Source organism: Cydia fagiglandana, chromosome 15 (genome assembly GCF_963556715.1).
Source record: "Cydia fagiglandana chromosome 15, ilCydFagi1.1, whole genome shotgun sequence".
Lineage (NCBI taxonomy): Eukaryota > Metazoa > Arthropoda > Insecta > Lepidoptera > Tortricidae > Cydia > Cydia fagiglandana.
Window position 1 is genome coordinate 17,585,190 of NC_085946.1, and position 21,039 is coordinate 17,606,228.

General features: G+C 37.7%; 1 protein-coding gene across 1 annotated transcript in view; it reads left to right on the top strand.

Moving 5' to 3' along the window:
- LOC134671515 (parapinopsin-like) overlaps positions 1–21,039 on the top strand; it is a 78,245-nt gene that overhangs the window by 13,953 nt on the left and 43,253 nt on the right. The window contains exon 2 of the mRNA XM_063529380.1: positions 19,596–19,755. Coding sequence (XP_063385450.1) covers positions 19,596–19,755 — 160 coding nt within the window. The remainder of the gene's footprint in view (positions 1–19,595; positions 19,756–21,039) is intronic.

Genomic DNA, 21,039 nt, shown 5'->3' on the forward strand with positions numbered 1-21,039 from the left:
TTGCTTTAGAAAGCGGGAGCAATATTTCATTCGTAAAAGCCATTGTGGCTTATTTGATTATAAAAAGCAACTTTATTTTAAATTGGGTAGTTATACAATTATTGCGGTTTAACAATTTTGTGGTCGTGTAGATCATCATGAATCATGAATTGAGAAATGTATGTAGAAGACAAGGCAAAATGGTTGCCCCTAGACGCACGACAGCTTTTTGTAGCATTCGGAAAGGAAAGATTATGAAACGGAAATGATTACGACGCGTTTACAATCATTTCTTGGAGTTTTCCAAGAAATGATTGTAAACGCGTCGTAATGGAAAATACACAAAAGCAATTTTTAACAAAAATGTATTCAAGGTTAAATAAGCGTTGTTTATCAAGACCCCTTAGATTTCCCGGTCTATTAGAAAATCCCCAGGAAGCTTGGCCTAATTTCACCTTCCCATATACAAACGGGAGTTTCGTTCTCATTTTAAATCTACGCGTTGGATTGTAATGAAACTTTGCACATACAATGACATGAGGTATATTTTTTTTAACATAGAATTTACAGTCGTCCGGACAAATCCGGCCTTGTTTCTCATTGCCCTTAAAAAGGTATATCTAGTAATGAGTTAATATACTCGTAGCTTCAGTTGATAAAACAAACGAAATAGAGCAAAAAGAAGTTTTGTATAAAAACTTAAGTTCGCTGTATTTTTACAAGCTTTTATTTAGTTTCACCTGACCGTTGTCTGTCTGTCTGTCTGTCTGTAATCAAATCTTGCAAGTTAAATTTGATCCACTTCCCGGTTTCCGATTGAGCTGAAATTTTGCATGCATGTATAAATCGCATGACAATGCAATATTATGGTACCATCGAGCTGATCTGATGATGGAGACAGGAGGTAGCCATAGGAACTCTGTGATGAAACAATGCAACCTAATTGTGTTAGGGGTTTTTAGACTTGTCTCGATGAGTATTAGTTGTCTGTCGTAAGTACAGTCAGCGATAAAAGCTTGTACCAAAAATGAAATGTTTGCCAAAAACTTATTTTAACTATGGTATCTGAAGCTACATAAACTAATTACAGGAGAGGATACACCGTATGCTATTTGTAAGTGCAAAGAGCAATTTAGCTACAGGTGTAGTGCATCCATAGTTTTCCATCGTATTTTCTCGGAAACATTCCTATTTGTCATGCAACTTCAGTCAACGTAAGTATTTTTTTAATACAGTTGCTCAAAAAGTGCTACTTTACGTAGCTGTTTAGCGTGCGGAAAGTTGGTTATCTCGAACTAGTGCTTTTTACTTTTCCAATTTTTTTAAATTTATACTTGTTCCAATTCACGACTACTTATTGATGAGTGTTAATATTAGTTTCCTTTAAACGTCGTAATCAGCATAAAAACCTACCGTTAATGTAAGAATACGAAAAATATTACATATTTCATATTTAATTACTTACCTCTTCATCATTATAACACGTTTATTTTTTAATATTCAATATTGAAAATTCCGTTCTTAATAAGTTGACTGAATGGAACGGAATAGCTGCCAAACGCCCATAGATATAATATACTTAAAGACGAGGTCTAACCGAGCTGTCACTGTTACCACTTTTGTTTAGTGTACGATTAACAATGTTTTTCTTATTTTTTCGCAACTGTATTAAAAAACGTCGTTCGATACACGTGCGGAAATGTCATTCTTCACTCGTCCCGAGTCTTGCCACTCGCCTGCGGCTCGTGGCAAGATATCTCGGTACTCGTGAAGTAATGACATACCTTCCGCACTAGCATCGAAATGTACTATTTCACCACACCACCTCGGAAAGAATTACTTTGCACTTCAAAAACGAATAGCAAAGTTGCATTTTATCCACATGTGAGGCAAAGTAATCAGATGCAAATTTAGAGTTGTTTTCTTATGTTTGCTGGTAGAATTGACTTTTAAATGATGATTTTGGATGATAAATATTTAATAACATTCATTTGGATTTGGTTTGATACCTTCTTGGCGCAGTCCGTACCATCGCCGTGTGCCTGCTATACTGCCACAATTCAAAATTTTTGATTTTCTGGATTATTGCAGATTCGTATTCAAAATTGTTCAATTTACGACCTTATTTCGAGAGCCATAGCAAAAAAGGTCTTTAAGAGCCTTTTTCTCACAAGTGGCCTTATGCATTTGACCATAAATTGTCAGACAATTCCCTGCAATACAGCCACTTTTGAGTTGTGGCTATAAAGCACACGTTTTAAATGAAGCTTTTGAGTTGCGTCCTAGAAAATAATAATTAGCTGAGTTACACATATTATTATTATCGCGTACAGTGATCTTGTTCCTATCAAAGTTGATATAAGTTCAAAAACTAAAACCCGACTACTGCAAATCGCGCTCTAAAAAGTATGAAACAAGATAGAATTCTTATCTGAAGTTATCAAACAGGAAATATTATAAATGTTATAATTTTTTTAATAAAAAAATACAACGTAATAAAATGTATTACATTTTTGATATATTTACAGAGATATTCAAAGGATCGCCGTGCATGGTCGTATGCCACGATTATAAACTTTAAGGTAAAGTGGCATACGACCATAGCTATCCTCTGAATCTCTGTAAAAATATAAATAATGTAGTAAATTATACATATTACGTTGTATTTTTTTTTTAATTATAACATTTATAATATTTCCTGTTTGATAACTTCAGATAAGAATTCTATCTTGTTTCATACTTTTAGAGCGCGATTTGCAGTAGTCGGGTTTTAGTTTTTGAACTTATTTTTTATTTAATTAATTTTGGGGTCATGACTTCGTTACTAACTACCTATTCGAAGTCACTTTATATTACTTTTTCGAGGGCATCCCCAGTACAGAAATACACGCAGAGCGCCACATATATCGGGCTGCGCTATCCTTTGGCATGGAGGCGCTTTCGGCGCCCAGCTTTGGAACGTGTACAGTGCGCCTCCTACGTCGGGCTACGCCCGACTCTATTACTATGAGGGCGCCGAAGGCGCCCGGCTTTGGAACGCGTAGAGCGTGTCTTGTACGTCGGGCTACGCCTGACTCTTTTAGTATAAGGGCGCCAAAGGCGCCCGGCTTTGGAACGCGTAGAGCGAGCTTCGTACGTCGGGCTACGCCCGACTCTTTTAGTATGAGGGCGCCTTCGGCGCCCGGCTTTGGAACGCGTACAGCGAGCTTCGTACGTCGGGCTACGCCCGACTCTTTTAGTATAAGTGCGCCCAAGGCGCCCGGCTTTGAACGCATACAGTGCGCCTCGTACGACGACGGGCTACACCCGACGCGTTGAGTATGAGGGCGCCGAAGGCGCCCGGCTTTGGAACACGTACAGCGTGCCCGCACGTCTTTTGTACGGCTGTTTCATGCATTTTCCCGGATTTGGTAAGCGTCCAGCGTGTCACGTATGTCGACACTTTTAGTATGAGAAAGTCGAAGTCGCCTGGCTTTGGACTGCTTGCAGCGCGCCACGTACGTCAGGCTACGCCCGACTCCTCTAGTATGAGGGCGCCGAAGGCGCCCGGCTTTGGAACGCGTACAGCGAGCTTCCTACGTCTCTTGTACGGCTGTTTCATACATTTTGGCTGATCTGGACTTATACCTATTCACGTTATAAAATATTGCAGGTCATTAAAAAAAACACTATGTTTATAGCGGCCAAACAAATTTATTTTGCAAATACCTTCTTGTATCGCCGTAGTCGGGTAATACGCGGATAGAATCCAGAGCGCTTGTAGATTCGTAGTTCGAATTACCTACCCGATAAATTAATGTTTCATCGGGTGCATGCAAGCAAAGCCGGTCGCAAAAGCTAACAATATTTATATATTTGAAATGTGCTAACTGAGCTCTTTCAAATGATATACATCACGTAATCATTACTTATTTTTATTTTTTTCGTTCGTGACTTTATGACCTCTAGAGGACGCCTTGTTCATTTTTTTGTGACTTCATATAGCCTATAACCAGCGGACGATTAAGATAATTCGAATGACATATCGTTTGTCAAATTATAATGTGTACTTTAGAAGTTATGAGGGAACAAATGAACATACATACATACATACATACACACCCACATACATACCGGTCAAAATCATAACCCTCCTTTTGCGTTGCCGTAGTCGGGTAAAAATAAAGGGATTTTAACTATTTTGGTGTTTTTATTTATATTTGCATGGTAACCTTTATCCAATAATTTTGTGTTTAAATTTGGCCGCATCTCAAAATCTTTAAAAAACGTTTCTGCAATACGGCCACAACTCTAAATACCTGTCTTTCGGGCCTTGTGTCTTAAAAAATATACATTTCTTTTAAAAAGTGGCGTGGTCATAAGGAAGGTTATATCATTCCGAGTAAAAAAAGCTAAATTTTAAATTCATAGACCTAAAACTAAAGGAGTAAGATCCTATTAAACACCCTGAACTATACTCTCAAAACTTTGAGACGCGATTTCTCGAAAAAACGGTTTTTTGAGATGTGGCAGTGTAGCAGGCACACGGCGCCATGTTTGTCGGCACATTGTGTAAATATAAATGCATTTTTTTGCCGTCGTATTTTTTTAAGAGCATTTCTTACTAATGCTCGAACAGTATATAGCACGCGAGTTTGGGATTGGGACTGAGTTATTTCCTGTCCCTTATCCAGAGGATTACATTTGTACGACGTCGATTGTACTTACAAAGGATAAGGCAAAGAGAATTAAATCACTACGGATAAGGTGTATCCTGTCCAGTGTAGGTATGGAGGACCGAGCATGCTGGGGACTATTAAGTTCATAAATGTATGTTTAAATAGGTAGATACATTATTTACTCAAATTACAAAGGGCATTTCCAAAGGGGCCCACTGATTAACAGTCCGCCGGACGGTATCGGCCTGTCAGTGGTTCAGAATTGTCAAAATTTTGTTCTAACTGACAGGCCGATACCGTCCGGCGGACTGTTAAGTGGGCCCTGTGTCAGTGGGCCCCTTTAGTTGTCACATTCTTTGTAGTACCTATTTCCGTCATGTCATTCTTCCGTTTCGATTGTTTTTAAATATTTTTCTGCAAAATTTTCCTTGTGCCGCTTTCACTGGATGCGATGAAATTTCGAATAATTTATAACAGGATAATGTATAATTCATTCGTGTTAGCGTTTGTTCATATCATATTATGCAAATTTTGTTTTTTTGTTTTGAAATAGACTTTGATATATAAATTTGAGCACATGATACCTATGCTAAGCACACAAGTGATGCATCGATAGTCGCACCATAATCGCACTTCCAAACCCCTTTTCATCATGTAAAGGTTGACTCACGTTAGACCGGGCCGTGTCCGCGCCGCATAGAAAAGTAAGCGCCAGAAGCTCCGGCCCGGACACAGCCCGGCCTAACGTGAGTCATTCTTTAAGGGTTGATTTCCAGTATAGAAAGTATCCACTATATATATACAGACAGACAGACAGTTACTTTCGTAATATGGATATGAGTAGAGAAATGAAAAACGTTTAAATGCCTAATACAGCAATGAACTGTACCTAACCAGACACCCCTCCAAGCAATTTTCTTTTCGCACCAGCTGTTGCCGAACTTATTACGAGTATTTGTTGTCTATTCAAGTAATCTGTATTCTATTCTATTCTGTTCTATTTAATCAGCCCTTGTTCATCGGCTACATATTAAGGCGACACGGCTGCGTATTCTCTCCGATACGGACGGCAACCAATCTAAAAGTATCTATTAAAACATACAATGAAAACAAAACAACAATACAACAACACAACAACAACAGTACAATAACAGACTTCTTTTTTTCAGATTCAGGTATTATTTTTCCAATGTTTACAATGACACCTATTTTTAATTGTATATATTACAGACATACCTATATTGTACGTATATAATTATGTTAAATACACATCTGTGACAATTTATGATTAATACAAATAAAAAATATGAATATGAATACACCTGTAGGTATATTTTGTTTATAACATAGATTTAAAACTAGCATGTACATAAATTTAAGACGTATTTTAGACCTACGGGACCCAAAGGGTAAAAACTGGACATAACTGACTCCACTGTCCGTCTTTCTGTCATTAATAGGCCGTATCTCATGATCCGTGATCCGTGATAGATAGACAGTTGACATTTTCACAGATGATGTATTTCTGTTGCCGCTATAACAACAAATACTAAAAAGTATGTACGGGACCATCGGTGGGCGAGTCAGACTCGCACTTGTCCGTTTTCTTTTCTATCGAGCAATAATAAAATAAAACAGGATTCGAATCAATGAAGTTACACAAGAAAAAGACCTCAAGCTTGCTCTTTTTTTTTTGCAACTGTATTGTGATCTCAAAAAACACTACTTACGATTTTTCAAAAACTCCGCTCTCTAACGGCGGCATTCGGAAAATGGATAAGAGATTACTGGATGGACACTAGATATGAAATAGTAAAGATATGTGACGTTCCACGGCAAAAGGTACCATTGGCCCGGCTGAATATTGGAGCGGCGTTAATAATAGCGTAAGCACCAGCCGCCATAAGGTACCTTTCGCCGTGAAACGTGACATATCTTTACTAATATCTAGTAAATCACTAGTTAATTCCCGAATCGCGCCGTAAGCCTATTACGGCACCTTAAGAGGACTAAGCTGTCCTCCCCTGTCTACTTAAACGTATATTGTTTTAAATAACTCGTGCTTCGTAACTAATTGGAATAAGACCCCTTTTATTTGTGACTAAATCCAGCCACAACAATGTTATCGCGTAATAAAATGGAAATATAGCTGACACCAGATGCCTAGGGTTACCAGTGAATGGAAAATAATGTTATGTTTTACCGAGAAACACGGATTCCATTCTATTTATATTTTATTTTCTTTATTAGGGATTACCAACAGATAATACTCACATCTTATATGCTCTATGTAACAATCATAGCTTACGTTATGTCACTAAATTAATTCTAAAATAAAGTAATTTAGCAATTACTTGACAATTATCTGTATATTCTGTATTCAAATTCAAATATGTAATTTATTTCAGAATGAAATTCCATACACATTACATCTAGACACGCGGCAGCGTGTCAAGCCAAGTTTATCAGAATTACAATATATATAAAATGATTGATGTTATGAAAACTGGCCAAGTCAAATCTAACCTACTTTAAGATCTCACATTTTTTTAAATAACAGCAATTGTTATAGGTATCCAATAAAGCAAAGAAATAGAGTTTAATACTTGTTTATAATGTTATTTTGTTCCTATAAATACATATTTGGATTTTGCATAGAACTTGGCAGTGGCACTCATTTAGATCTCCATTCTTTTTGCGGCGAGCCCCACAGCCAAGCATAATTTTTGTATTGAACTTGGCTCTCCTTTTTTACATTTATGTTTTTGGTGGGATATACAATAAAATAACTACAATAAAATTCAAATTAACTAAAGTGTAATTAAAATATGTTAGTGTAACATTAGGAAACTGATGGCCTATAGACACACATTAGAGAGGAAAGTAGTACCTGTAGTAGTAGTAAACTCTTTATTGTACAAAAATACATTAAAAATAACATACAATTAGTAAGAAGTACAAAGGCGAACTTATCCCTAAACAAAGACAAACAAACACACAGACACATACACAGTCAGACAACACACACACACACACAGACAGACACAGAGACAGAGAAAGTAAAGATAGGACCTATAGGTGGAGCACACCGGTCCAGTAAAAGCCTATTCACTCTTGCTTTGAAGAGACCGAGGCCATATCTCTCAGGGAATACAGATGGCGGGAGCGCATTCCTACTTTAGAATGGAATGCGGTGTACATACGAAAAAAACCCGGCATGTGCGAGTCGGACTCGCGCACGAAGGGTTCCGTACTATAATGCAAAAAAAGGCAAAAAAAACGGTCACCCATCCAAGTACTGACCCCGCCCGACGTTGCGTAACTTCGGTCAGAAATCACGTTTGTTGTATGGGAACCCCACTTATCTTTATTTTATTCTGTTTTTAGTATTTGTTGTTATAGCGGCAACAGAAATACATCATCTGTGAAAATTTCAACTGTCTAGCTATCACGGTTCGTGAGATACAGCCTGGTGACAGACGGACGGACGGACAGTAGAAACTTAGTAATAGGGTCCCGTTTTACCCTTTGGGTACGGAACCCTAAAAAGAGGAGGAACCCCAAATCGTTTCGTGCGGACATATAGAACGCATACAACGAACGGGTGCTGGAAAGGGGAAGGTGAGATTATGTAGGTATTGTAGGTCATGCAGTTCTTATGCGCACTCCCCGGAATGTATCCGATATAACACGGATAATTAAGCGACTTGAAGGTTCTGTAACTTTGACTTGACAAATGGTTCATCGCTAAAGAGTCTAACTTTTCGAATTCTCACCACAAAGACGCACACAGTCACATCGTCACTTACTTACTGGAAATGAAATAAATATTGACAATAATGACCAAAAAAGTTGTCGTAGCACTTCTAGGAATATTTTAAATGAATTTTCTGCTCCAATTGTTAACACAAGTTTCATAGAAACATCAATTTGTGTAAAATTGTCCCAAAAACATCACATCTTAAAATGTTTGCCATTAAACATGTGACTCTTAATTACTCCTGGTTTAGCCTAAGACACGACTGCAAATTTCTACACCTTGCTGGAGAAAACTCGCCGCCCCGGCCTGTTTACTGGTGGCTGAAATGTAGGACGCCGCCAGCGTATCTGCGCAGGTCGCGTCCCACACCAGCGCGCGGCCCAACCGCCAGAAATTATAAACCTTAAACTCGAGTTGCCAAGTCTGACGGCAAGTATTTTTTTGTGTAATCTTACTTACCTACTCATAAATCAAAGGCTTTGAGTTTCATACACTCATTAGGGTAGTGTGAAGTTTTATTAGAATGTTCAATAAATGTGTTATCATTATGAAATGTGTGGGTGTGTCACCCATCAGTACGGCTACCATCAGTTTGGCATTGACATAAACGCTACCGTGAACGTAATTTACTTTCTATGCATCTCGCTCGTACTGACATATTAGTGCGAAAGAGATATATAGAAAGTAAATTACGTTCACGATATCGTTTATGTCAATGCCAAACTGATGGTAGCCGTACAGTAGAACATAGAATAAAACCGTTTGACGGTTGAAAAATGGCTTTTGTTGATTTTATATTAATCCCTCAGAAAGTTAGAAACAAGGAGTTTTATGTATGTATTCAATTCAACTGTGAGATTATTTAAATACTGATGTGACTAAACTGCTAGAAGAAGCTTTTCTTAATCCTACTTGTAGGTAATAAACTATTCACATTTTTATAATTTCATAAACAACAAATTTCACTCTGTTCTTGTACAAAAAAAAATACTAATGCTTGTACTATTTTACCGTTTCCGTAAATCACTTTCTTTAGCAAGAGAGCCATATCGGCTCACATATTTGCAACGGTATCCCTGCCTAAACGGAACCTCGCTTCAATCTTCAAAGCGGAGCTCAGCTTTTCACGTCTCACGCATGACAGCTTCGGCAAAGCGAGCCACAAAATTAGAGCCAGTTCACTGCCAGAAGAACATGTGTGTAATCACAATCAGAATGGTGCTTAAAATCTCATCAAGTTAAGTAAAGGTTTTCAAAGCTGATTTTTGGTTGATTTTTTTTTATGCAAATGCGGGAAGGATTTTGCTAAGGTTATGTACCTATGTACATTATGTGAGGATGTTCATTTGTATTTATTATCGTCGTCATCCGTCTTGATACATGACGCATTGGCTGCTTCGGCAAAGCGGACCAAAAATTACAGTACCTACAGACCCTTTTTTTTTTTTGACGGAGTGGGAATGCGTTTACGCACGGTGTGTGGGACTCGCCGCTCCTTTCCCCTCTCCTGACAGTACCTACAGACCCTGCCGGCGTATTATGGATGGCTTTATCCATCTTTATCCACGTGATAAAATAACTGACACTTTTTAGCATCGCAGGATAGAAAGTGACGGACATCATTTTATCACACTGTCACGTAGACAAGAACGACTATCATATCCGTACAGCTGACTGTTACATGAATACATCTGAATAGGATTGTTGAAGATTATTAGATCATCTGACTATAAAAAAAATATATAAAAGAATTTCGCTTCACTTTTCAAAGAGCTTTGCACGCTTGAACGCACGACTGCTTCGGCAAAGCGAAACACTAAATTAAACTAGTACGGAATAGTTCTTGACCAACCAACCCAAAGGGTAGAAACGAGACCCTTTTACTAAGACTCCACTCTCATTGAAGGGTCAAACAGATCACTGTGTTATGTCTTTCCTGTAGACATAAACAAGAGTTAAGGGCTATAAAGGTTAATTTTCTTATTTAACCCTTATCCACGTGAAAAGGTCCTCCTTTTATTTAGAGAACTATGATAAAATCATTACTTACATGCCCACAAGCTGTTAACTATTGCCCACAGGAGAGAAAAATGTACAGTTCGCGCGAACACGCTAGTTTTCTCTCTACAGGAAAGATATAACACAGTGATCTGTTTGACCCTGAACGGTGATATCTAGACAGTTGAAATTTTCACAGGTGATGTATTTCTGTTGCCGCTATAACAACAAATAGGTAAATACTAAAAAGTACGGAGCCCTCGGTGGGCGAGCCCGACTCGCACTTGTTTTATTTTTTATCATACAACCTTTTGTTGCTGTACCTACTTATCTTTCAACAAGGAATTAGTACCTAGGTACTCATCATGACAAATCGTTGGACACAAACCCAAACACAATTAAGTTGCATTGTTTTATCACAGTTCCTACACTTAGCCACTTCCTGTCTCCGTTGTCGAATTAGCTCGATGGTACCATAAAATTGCATTGTCATCCAATTCACATATGTATGCAAATGTTCAGCTTTATTGGATACCGGGAAGTGGAGCAAATTTGATTTGCAAGATTACAGAGAGACAACGGAGAAACTAAAAACAAAATCTAAACTATCTAAAGTCTGAAATGAAGTCGATTATTTGAAGTGTAACAGGCGTATTCGGGAAACGAGATAGATTAGAGACGGATTTTTGGGATCTACATTATACTTCGTTTTTTTAGCATTAGAAATTAGGTAAACAATCTTGATGGGTCTTTTAATTGAAAAACACATTTTAAAAATAAGTTACGACAAATACGTAACAATTATGAATCTAATACGATCATTTATATTCTCCTGCTTTCATAAGTAATAGTTTTTGATTTTTAAAAAGCGTTTTTCAATTAAAAGACATGCCAAAATCGCTTACCTTCTTTCAAGTTCTTTCTAATGCAAAAAAAACGAACTATATTTGCCATAACTTATTTTTAAAATGTGTTTTTCACCTTATTTCTAAAATACTAAAAAAACAGGGCAAGTGCGAGTCGGACTCGCGCACGAAGGGTTACCGTACCATAATGAAAAAAAAAACGGAAAAAAAAACGGTCACCCATCCAAGTACTGACCACGCCCGACGTTGCTTAACTTTGGTCAAAAATCACGTTTGTTGTATGGGAGCCCCATTTAAATCTTTATTTTATTCTGTTTTTAGTATTTGTTGTTATAGCGGCAACAGAAATACATCATCTGTGAAAATTTCAACTGTCTAGCTATCACGGTTCGTGAGATACAGCCTGGTGACAGACAGACGGACGGACGGACGTACGGACGGACGGACAGCGAAGTCTTAGTAATAGGGTCCCGTTTTACCGGTACGGAACCCTAAAAACGAATTATAAATGCGCTCCAGCGCGGCCCAACTCCAGCCGGTCGGTGGGAATCGCACATTAATTATCGAATCAGGGGACGAGACAATGATTTTCACGTTTCACGATATGCCTAGGAAAAAATGCATGATCTACCATCTGCCGCCGACATGGGTACCGTTACGCTTTGTTAGGCAGTACCTTATATACTACATTAGTTATTATCCGTTCTCTGTTTCAACCGCACTGCGTTGAAACAATACTCTAAAGCTATCCAAAGCCACAATCTAGACTCAATTTACGAATATCTTAGGCCGAGAGCTAGTCCCGAAAAGACAACGTGTCGAGAGAAAACACGTGTCTCTCGGAGGCGAAACACGTGTCGAGTATTGTTCTTTTGGTGGTGGTTTGTTATATTTATTTGTATTTATTTTTGCGGTGGGAGGTTGAGAACATTAATTGCACAAAAAATACGCAAGTGATTGACTAGCACGTTATCTTTTCGCGGATTAGCAAAGTAATATCTTAGTATTCATTTCTATACTACTATTAGGTACTTGATCCAAGCATCTGGTATCTTTTACCTTTAGTATGCATAGGCTTAGATCAGTCCACTCCTATAGGTATAAAATTTAAACATGTATTTATTATAATAGTTTAATAATTTAGCCTATATACGTCCCACTGCTGGGCACAGGCCTCCTCTCAAGCACGAGAGGGTTTGAGCTATAGTCCCCACTAGCCCAATGCGGATTGGGGACTTCACATACACCTTTGAATTTCTTCGCAGATGTATGCAGGTTTCCTCACGATGTGTTCCTTCACAGAAAAGCTAGAGGTAATTATATCAAATGATGTGTTTAGGTATTATTATGATGATGACTATATAAATGGCAATTTATTGACAGCAGCATACAAAATGTTGATCGGTGGAGGCAGAGTAACGGCAAAGGGGTTTAAAAATTATTTAAAAAAAAACTTAGGAAAACTCATTGCCAGTCCGCCTTGCTTAATCAGTCACGTCATTCACGTCCATTACGATGTTTCATTGTTATGTTTACAGGATCTTGGCTTTCCCTCAATCAAGGGAAGCGAGAGCTCTGTACAGTATGGTGATGGTGGGCATCCGAAGACGAAAAGAATTAACTGTTTAGCTTTTAATTGTAGTGTAAGAATATTTCTTGATGTGTATTATTGAGCGGCATCGTCTTTTAGACTAAGCTCGTTAAATAAAGATTTAAAAAAAAATTGTCATGTTTGAGGCAGACCTAAAGGAGATGGCGGAACGACTTAGACACATTTTATCCCGATTGGCGAGAAACTACAAAAGACAAGGTTGAATGAAGAAAGCGAGGGGAGGCCTTTGCCCAGCAGTGGGACACTAAACCAGACTAAAAAAAAAAGTTTGAGAAAAGTTTCGTTCTTAAAATTGTATGCATTTATCCAAAGCTAGCTCCCACACTATTTCTGTATCTCAAGATGCAAACTACTTGTATACATCCTGTCTTGAGACTGATAAATATAAAGTCAATTTGGCGTTCCAGACTTGGCTTGATTACTTTGTGCCAAAGAGTTGTTTGTAGCAGAGGTATTAAGTCTGGTCAAAATATTGTTGTCTAAGTGTACCCACTACAAGCCTTATTGAACTTACTGTAGGGCCTAAGCCCTAATTACCTAATTACTGAATTAAGTAATTAACTAATTAATTACTATAATAAGTATGTCATATAATATTTACTTGTTTATTATTATTTTTTAAACCGTGCCTCGAATTTAACTGGCGCGATACATCGTTTTGTTTTAACACAATTATCAAACGTCAACTTTTGGACAGTCAGCATTATAGTCGGAACAAGACTCTGCATGGCATTTGTAATGACTAAAAGTCGCAATATAATAGTAGTTATTTAAAAAAAAACAGGTTCACATAAAATTTATAGAAATTAATTACTACCGCATAATTTGTCAGGCATATGTAGCGACATCTATGTACAACCAGCTGTAAAATCTAGGAATTATGTAAGAGAAGAGATGTCTCTTCTACAATTAATAAATCTATGGTTTGTACTAGACTGCTTTGATAGTTCACTCAAGCCGATTTAGTTTATCTTTATTAGGTAATTATTTAGTTTGCGATAGAGCGCCTCTTAGGGATTACCAAGCATTTGTGATAATATATTCATTCTAAGTAGAAATCTTAATTAGGTCAGGAAATGAATGCTCAAAAAACGTTGTAGAGGGAAATGCTAGGAACACAATTTTTGACTCCGTAACTTTGTTTGGACTAGTTAGGAGGTGAACATATCAAAAGTCCCCGGCTGTAACCCCGGTGCTGGGGGGTAGAGGGGGTAACAAGGTCGAATTTTTCGGTTTTTCATTGATATCTTGGAAACTTTGGGTCTTAGCGACATGACATGAGTTTTTCGATATCTTGAATAGTTTTTGAGATAAAGTTTATTTAGGGATTTTAATTTTATCTTGATATCTACATCAGTGAAGCTGTTAGGCCATGTTTGGTATCATTTTCGTATAAATCGGGGGTGCTGAATTCATTTATGGTATCACATTGACACTATTCCGAAGTAAAACCAAATTTTTTTTTTTTTTTAAATCCCTCTTCACGCTTAAATGCAATACCCACTACTTGGAGCCATGCAGACCCTTATTTCAATCAACTAGAATCCTGCCTTTACCGTGCATGTACATCAAAGAGATGGCACTATTTGTTCATAAGCATCCTAATATCTTCCCTACCCATGCCCAGGTCTTCCCAAGGTCAACACGACATAGAACACGGCTGCACTTACCTCTTGCTAAGACCCAAATATATAGGCATAATGCGTACTGTATGGGTATTCAAGTCTATAATAAGTTACCGAGCGATTTAAGAAATTGCACGCCTAACCAGTTTAAAAAATTACTATCTAAATGGCTATTAAATAAATGCTTTTACTCCATAAGTGAATTCTTGAACATGAATAATGACGAATACGAGTATGATGTTGACTAATTGTATGTAATTTTAAATGTCTCAGAATAATTTATTTTATTGTGGTTTCTGCTATTTCAATCATTTAATTTGATCGCATGACATTAAATGTACCTATTATAAGTTTTGCATGCTCAATTGTGAGTAGAGTATACTGTACTACTAATTTTAAGTCACCATCTACATATTCACTGTATTCTGGCAAATAAAGAATTTGTATTTGTATTTGTAAACCGCTGAACCAATTTCGTTTAGAAAAAAATTTGGTATAGAAATAGTTTCAGTCTCGACACAGGACATAGGATAGTTTTTATAACCAAAATGATCTTTTGAGGGTGTGAAAAGTGGGGTGGAAGTTTGTATGGGGAGTCAATAACCGCTGAACCGGTTTAGATGAAATTAAGGACGGTATACATCTGTGATTTAGATTAAAATGATACCAAACATGACTTCAAACCTTACCTTAAGCAGTATTAACCTCAGGAATTCAGTTTCGTCGACGAAGTTTAATTCCCCCCATACTCCATTTCACAACTTTAAAGGATGATTATTGAGATAAAAAAGTATCTTATGTCCTGTCTTGGGACTCAAAATATCTGTATAGCAAATTTCAATTAAATCGGTTGAGCGGTTTAAGCGTGAAGAGGAATTTAAAAAAAAAAGGTATTTGTTTAAAGCTTATATGTTTTTTCTTAGGAATGGTGTCAATGTGATACCAAAAATGAATTCAGCACCCCCGATTTATACGAAAATGATACCAAACATGGCCTAGCAGCTTCACTAATGTAGATATCAAGATAAAATTAAAATCCCTAAATAAACTTTCAAGAGCGGGTATCTCAAAAACTATTCAAGATATCGAAAAACTGACTGGATAAAACTAGTAACTAATTTTATTAGCTTTCGGTTTGTCTTAGTAGCAAGGCCTGTTCACTTCCTAAGAAAGTTATGTCCCCAAATAATTGCGCATGTGTGCGCCTTAAGCTTCTATGTGTGCGTTGGCCTCCGGGAAAAAGTTGCGAGTAATAAAAATAAAAACATTTTTCTACAGCAACATTGCTCCCAACTCTGATTTAAATTATCACGAATTTTATACAATATTAATCATAAAACGGGACTTAAAACGCTTAAAACTTAATTACATGCGATTAAGTTATATAATGAATATTTGCTTCCAACTGTCTTTATCAATGTTCATAAAATATATGGAGGGTAGGTACGTCTACCCACCATAATAAAAAATATATTTGTCAATGACTCTGTCCAACTGCTGTGGTTAAAGTTCATAACGAAAATTTTATTTATTAACTCTTTAAATAATACATACAACGTGTACCGCTACGTACCACTTAAGACTGTAAGTCTGTACCTACATGGATTACAGCAATGCACATAGAAAATGTGCTAAATGCGGAGCAACGGAGAAGCAGCCAGAGTGAAATTTACAACTTTAGTGGGTTCAGAAGGAACCGAGTCATAACGCATCTGGAAAGCGTATTAATTAACCGTGAAGAAATATATGAATACAAGTTGGAAATCTGTGTAAAATGCCGTGTGTAAAGTGTAGTGTATCTGTGTGCAAAGTGTAATAGGTAGGCATGCCTAATGTTATTTGTATAAAAGGTACTGAAAACTTTGTGAATGCGCTTTATTAATGTCTATTTTTTTATTAAGTTGCCAGTTTTCAGTGTATATTTTTATATGTAAAACATTTTTTAATAAATAATATATATAATGTTATAAATATAAACATGCCTTTTATTTAAATCAATTGATAATACCACAAACAAGGGGTAATATTTGCATCTTGCATATATTTCGTGATATGAAGATAACAAATATGTGTATCAACAGAATTACTACCTACCAATACCCGCCAGGCTAAACCGGTTGTCAACTTTAGTTCCATTGGTACACAAAGACGGCGCCACTAGTATAAACGTATAAACGGTTAGGGACATTTTTTTGTATGGAGTTACCGTTCTTCTCCTAGTGAGTATTATATTCTTTGCTTAGTAGTCATGTCGCTAAGATGCAAAGTTTCCAAGATATCAATGAAAAACCGAAAAATTCGACCTTCTTACCCCTCTCTACCCCCCAGCACCGGGGCTACGGCCGGGGACTTTTGATATGTTCACCTCCTAACTAGTCCATCGACACCCCATACTTTGATAAATTAAGAAAGCACTTGTTACCAACATTGAGGCATAGAAATAATCTTATCGAATTAAAATGACTGCTGTTGCATTTTGGTGGCACATACCATACTTGCTTTTAACATAGACGTATTATACTTACTTTTCTTTAGGTTGGTATGATTGGTAGTAAAACGTCAAACGTCATTTGAATTGTCGTGAACGTGGAAATACGTGGTTATTTTTTATTGTAATTGGTAAAATAACTTTAGCTGTTATTTAAATGGGGGCCAAATCTTTAAGGAAATGTGAAGTTTGTAGTGGGTGTGTAAGAAGACTAACTACTGACGCATTTTTGGCCAAATTTCCAACTTGATCCGAACAGGTCGGTAAACTGATGTTTGTATGCAATATTTTCATTTTTTACTTTGAATCGTTAACAGTTACTAATTTAATTAGTTTTAGTCGTGTACAATCCATGATCAGTGCCGGATTTACCACTAGGCTGAGTAGGCTGAAGCCTAGGGTGGCAGATTTTAGGGGGCGGCAAATTTGGGTCAAAAAATATTTTATTTGCTGTTCAGATAGGGTTGACCAGAATTTTGCTGCTCCCCTATTTATTTGTCAAATTTAAATAACAGGCTTTATTTGTCGATTTTGCCGCCCCCTGTCATGTCAAGACCCTTTATATTGAGACTAATAAACGGCCGGACGGACAACAAAGTGATCCTATTCCGTTTAGAAGCTTGGAATCCTAAAAATATACCATGTTCTATCAAATTGCGCTATTCTTACCGAAAAAATTTCGCGCTCGCTACGCTCGCGTTTTTATTTACATAGGAACATTATTGATGGGCCACAAACAAATAAAGCTAGGCAAAGGCCTCCCCCCTCTTCTTCCACTCGTTTCGGTTTTGAGCTACATTTGGCCAGTCTCTCAAAAAGGAGTCCAAGTTATCCCGCCATCGCCGATGAGGTCTACCGGTTCCTCGGTTTGACTCGTGGGGCACCCACTTTGTGGTTAACTTGGCCCACAAGTTGTTCGGCAGGTGGCAGACATAACCAGCCCAGTCCCACTTTAGCTTGGCCGCTTTTCGAGCTACATCTATTATCTGAGTTTTAGAGCGCAGCGTGGTGTTCCGGATGCGATCCCTTAGTTTCACAATTAATATGCTGCGCTCCATAGCTCTCTGTCAAACCCCGAGTTTGGGCTTCTCAGCTTCCGTCAAAGACCAAGTATTAGCCATAAGTGAGGACTGACAGTAACATTTTCTATCAAATTGCGCTATTTCTACAGAAAAAATTTCGCGCTCGCTACGCTCGCGTTTTTATTTAGGAACATTATTTGTGGCCCATCAATATAAGCCATTTATATAGCATAGTCCCTCGAGCACTCGATGCCAGACCCGACCGAACTCCTTAGCTATTATCCAGCCTGACTGCCAATGGCTCACCTTGATTCTCAATGGCCAAAACCCACCGGTCGCCGATCAGATCAGGCAAATATAACGAGGTTGCATCGACATTGGCTGTCAAAAACGGCTCATATAAATCTGTATCTAGAATAGTGACATCACCTTATATGCATTTTAATATGACTATGGTGCGTTGTACTATTAAATTAAACGCCTCTGATTGGAAAGTACTTTAAAAAGCTATAAGCGAGGTGGATAGGGGCGGCAAAATCGACATAGCCTATGGGCGGCAAATGTCTAAATCCGGCACTGTCCATGATTAAAACGAAAATATTTTGTGAATAAAGTATTTTTAAGTAAAAAAGTCTAAGTAACCTATGACACGAATAGTGTACGAACAATTTTATCGATAATCTCTTTATTTCAGATGTCGATTATGGGCAAAGCTGAGGAAAAGGAAATGAGGATTTGGCGTATTTATTTACCTATTCAAAAGCTGAATGGAAACAAGTTCATTTGTGGAAATCTTTCTCCATCCAGTGCCTTCAATAAAAAAGAATGCGCGCGAATTCAGCATATTGTAATATGCCTACTTGAATAATAAACTATGTTATTTTTATCATGTAAAATAAATTTGTTTATATATATAATGTTCTTTTATTTTATTAATCCACGTGATTCTCAAAATGTACTGTTACAGTAGTACAGTAGGTAAATACAGCAGCTCGTATCGCACATTTATCGATATCGATAAACAGTAGGTACTGGAAGTGTCGAGCCCTAGCGTTGTTTTTTTTTGTGTTGGTAGTATTGTGTGTGGTTTTTTTTTTAAATTATGGCCTGGATGCGAGTTCTTTAAGCCTGTATTTGGTGTGTTGGGATATGTACGTTCATAATTCGGTTCGAGGATTGTTCGAGAGTGCCGACTCTTAAAACGTAGTGATTATATGCTCTTTGGCTAGCCGAACTGAGCGTACGTCAGGAGTCCGTCAGACCTCAGTTGCGGGGCGAGGTAATCCGAGTCGGGGCGGGGCGGTGCGTGTCCGTTCTGTATGATAATACTATTACTTATTCTGTGCCCAGGCGGTTTTGTATTTGGTTGGTTAACCAATAAATGTTATAACTACCCTAAAATGTACGAATTGTTTGTTTACTTTTATCAAAGACATATGTAACTTCGTATAAGACGAATAAAGTCTAAGGAAAAAACTTACTTTTTCTTGATTTTCGAGGCACGTTTTTTTCTTGGACTTTATTTATCTTATACGGAGTTATATATATCTCTGGTATAACCTAATAACTTCCCATATTTTGTTCCAGCTGTGGACACCGCTCAACATCATCCTCTTCAACCTGGTGTGCTCAGACTTCTCTGTCTCCGTGCTGGGGAACCCCTTCACCCTCATCTCCTCGCTCTTCCACCGCTGGGTCTTCGGGCACACCATGTGTGTTCTCTACGGGTTCTTTATGGCGTTGCTCGGTGAGTTATCAACATAATCTTCAACGGTGTGCACAGACTCGGTCTCCGTGCTGGGGAACCCCTTCACCCTCATCTCCTCGCTGTTCCACCGCTGGGTCTTCGGGCACACCATGTGTGTTCTCTACGGGTTCTTTATGGCGTTGCTCGGTAAGTTATCAACATAATCTTCAACGGGTGTGCTCAGACTTGGTCTCCGTGCTTTGGAACCCCTTCACCATGTGTGTTCTCTACGGGTTATTCTATGTATTATTAAGGGCCCCACTGATTACCAGTCCGCCGGACGATATCAGCCTGTCAGTTGTTCGAAACTGACACCTTTTGCGTTTAACTGACAGGCTGATATCGTCCGGCGAACTGGTAATCAGTGGACCCCTTTAGGTAAATCATAATTTTTAGCGGGTCTATCGCGAATTCATTTTGTTTACTTGTTTTATTGACCGAGCGAAATCGAAAACGAAGCGAAGTAACATCTGATTATTTCGCAGTAAATTTCTATATTTCCTAAAGGAAAAATTCACCGCGTCCGGCAAGATTACACTGTTCCATTTAAATATAGAAATTCGTAGTATCGGTTAGAACAGACGTAGGTATCTGCTTGAAAAAAAAAACCTTTTTCCCAATAATTTTAAAAACAAATAACATGAATGTTCTACATTAACCAAATCCAAGAAAACGAGAATAGTGTGTATTGTGAGTTTAAGGAGGGATCCTTAAACTCACATACTGGGTCACTACCTTACAAACGCACTTTGCCAAATCCAGAGATCTATCAAATCACTTTCACTTGAGAATCTTGAGATGTGGCTCGGAATTTTAAAGCAAGCAATCACTTCCGAGATCGAAGGATCTGGTAAAGGCTGGCAATTCGAACAACGAGAAGTTGCATCACTAAGGGATTGAGAAACTCTGTAGCAAACCAAATAAATTTGACCTTGAGATCCTATACCTACTTCAATTTATTTTCTTTCCCTGTAACTAAATATGTTAAATCATAAAACCCAGTACAGATGTAGTTCAAAATTTTCACGGAAACGTACAATTGTGTCATGACGCTCTTGTCATGCTACTTTAGTCAATCTCGGTACAAAAAGTACTGAGGTTGACTGAAGTAGCATGACAAATACGAACGTTTCCGAGAAAATACGATGGAAAACTTAAAGTTATAATCAAATATAAACTTTGTACTGCCGACTTTGTGACGTCACGAAAACTGATTCTACCACATTTAGAATGTGACATAATATTCAACTTTTACTTACAAGGTGACATGCATTTTAATTAATA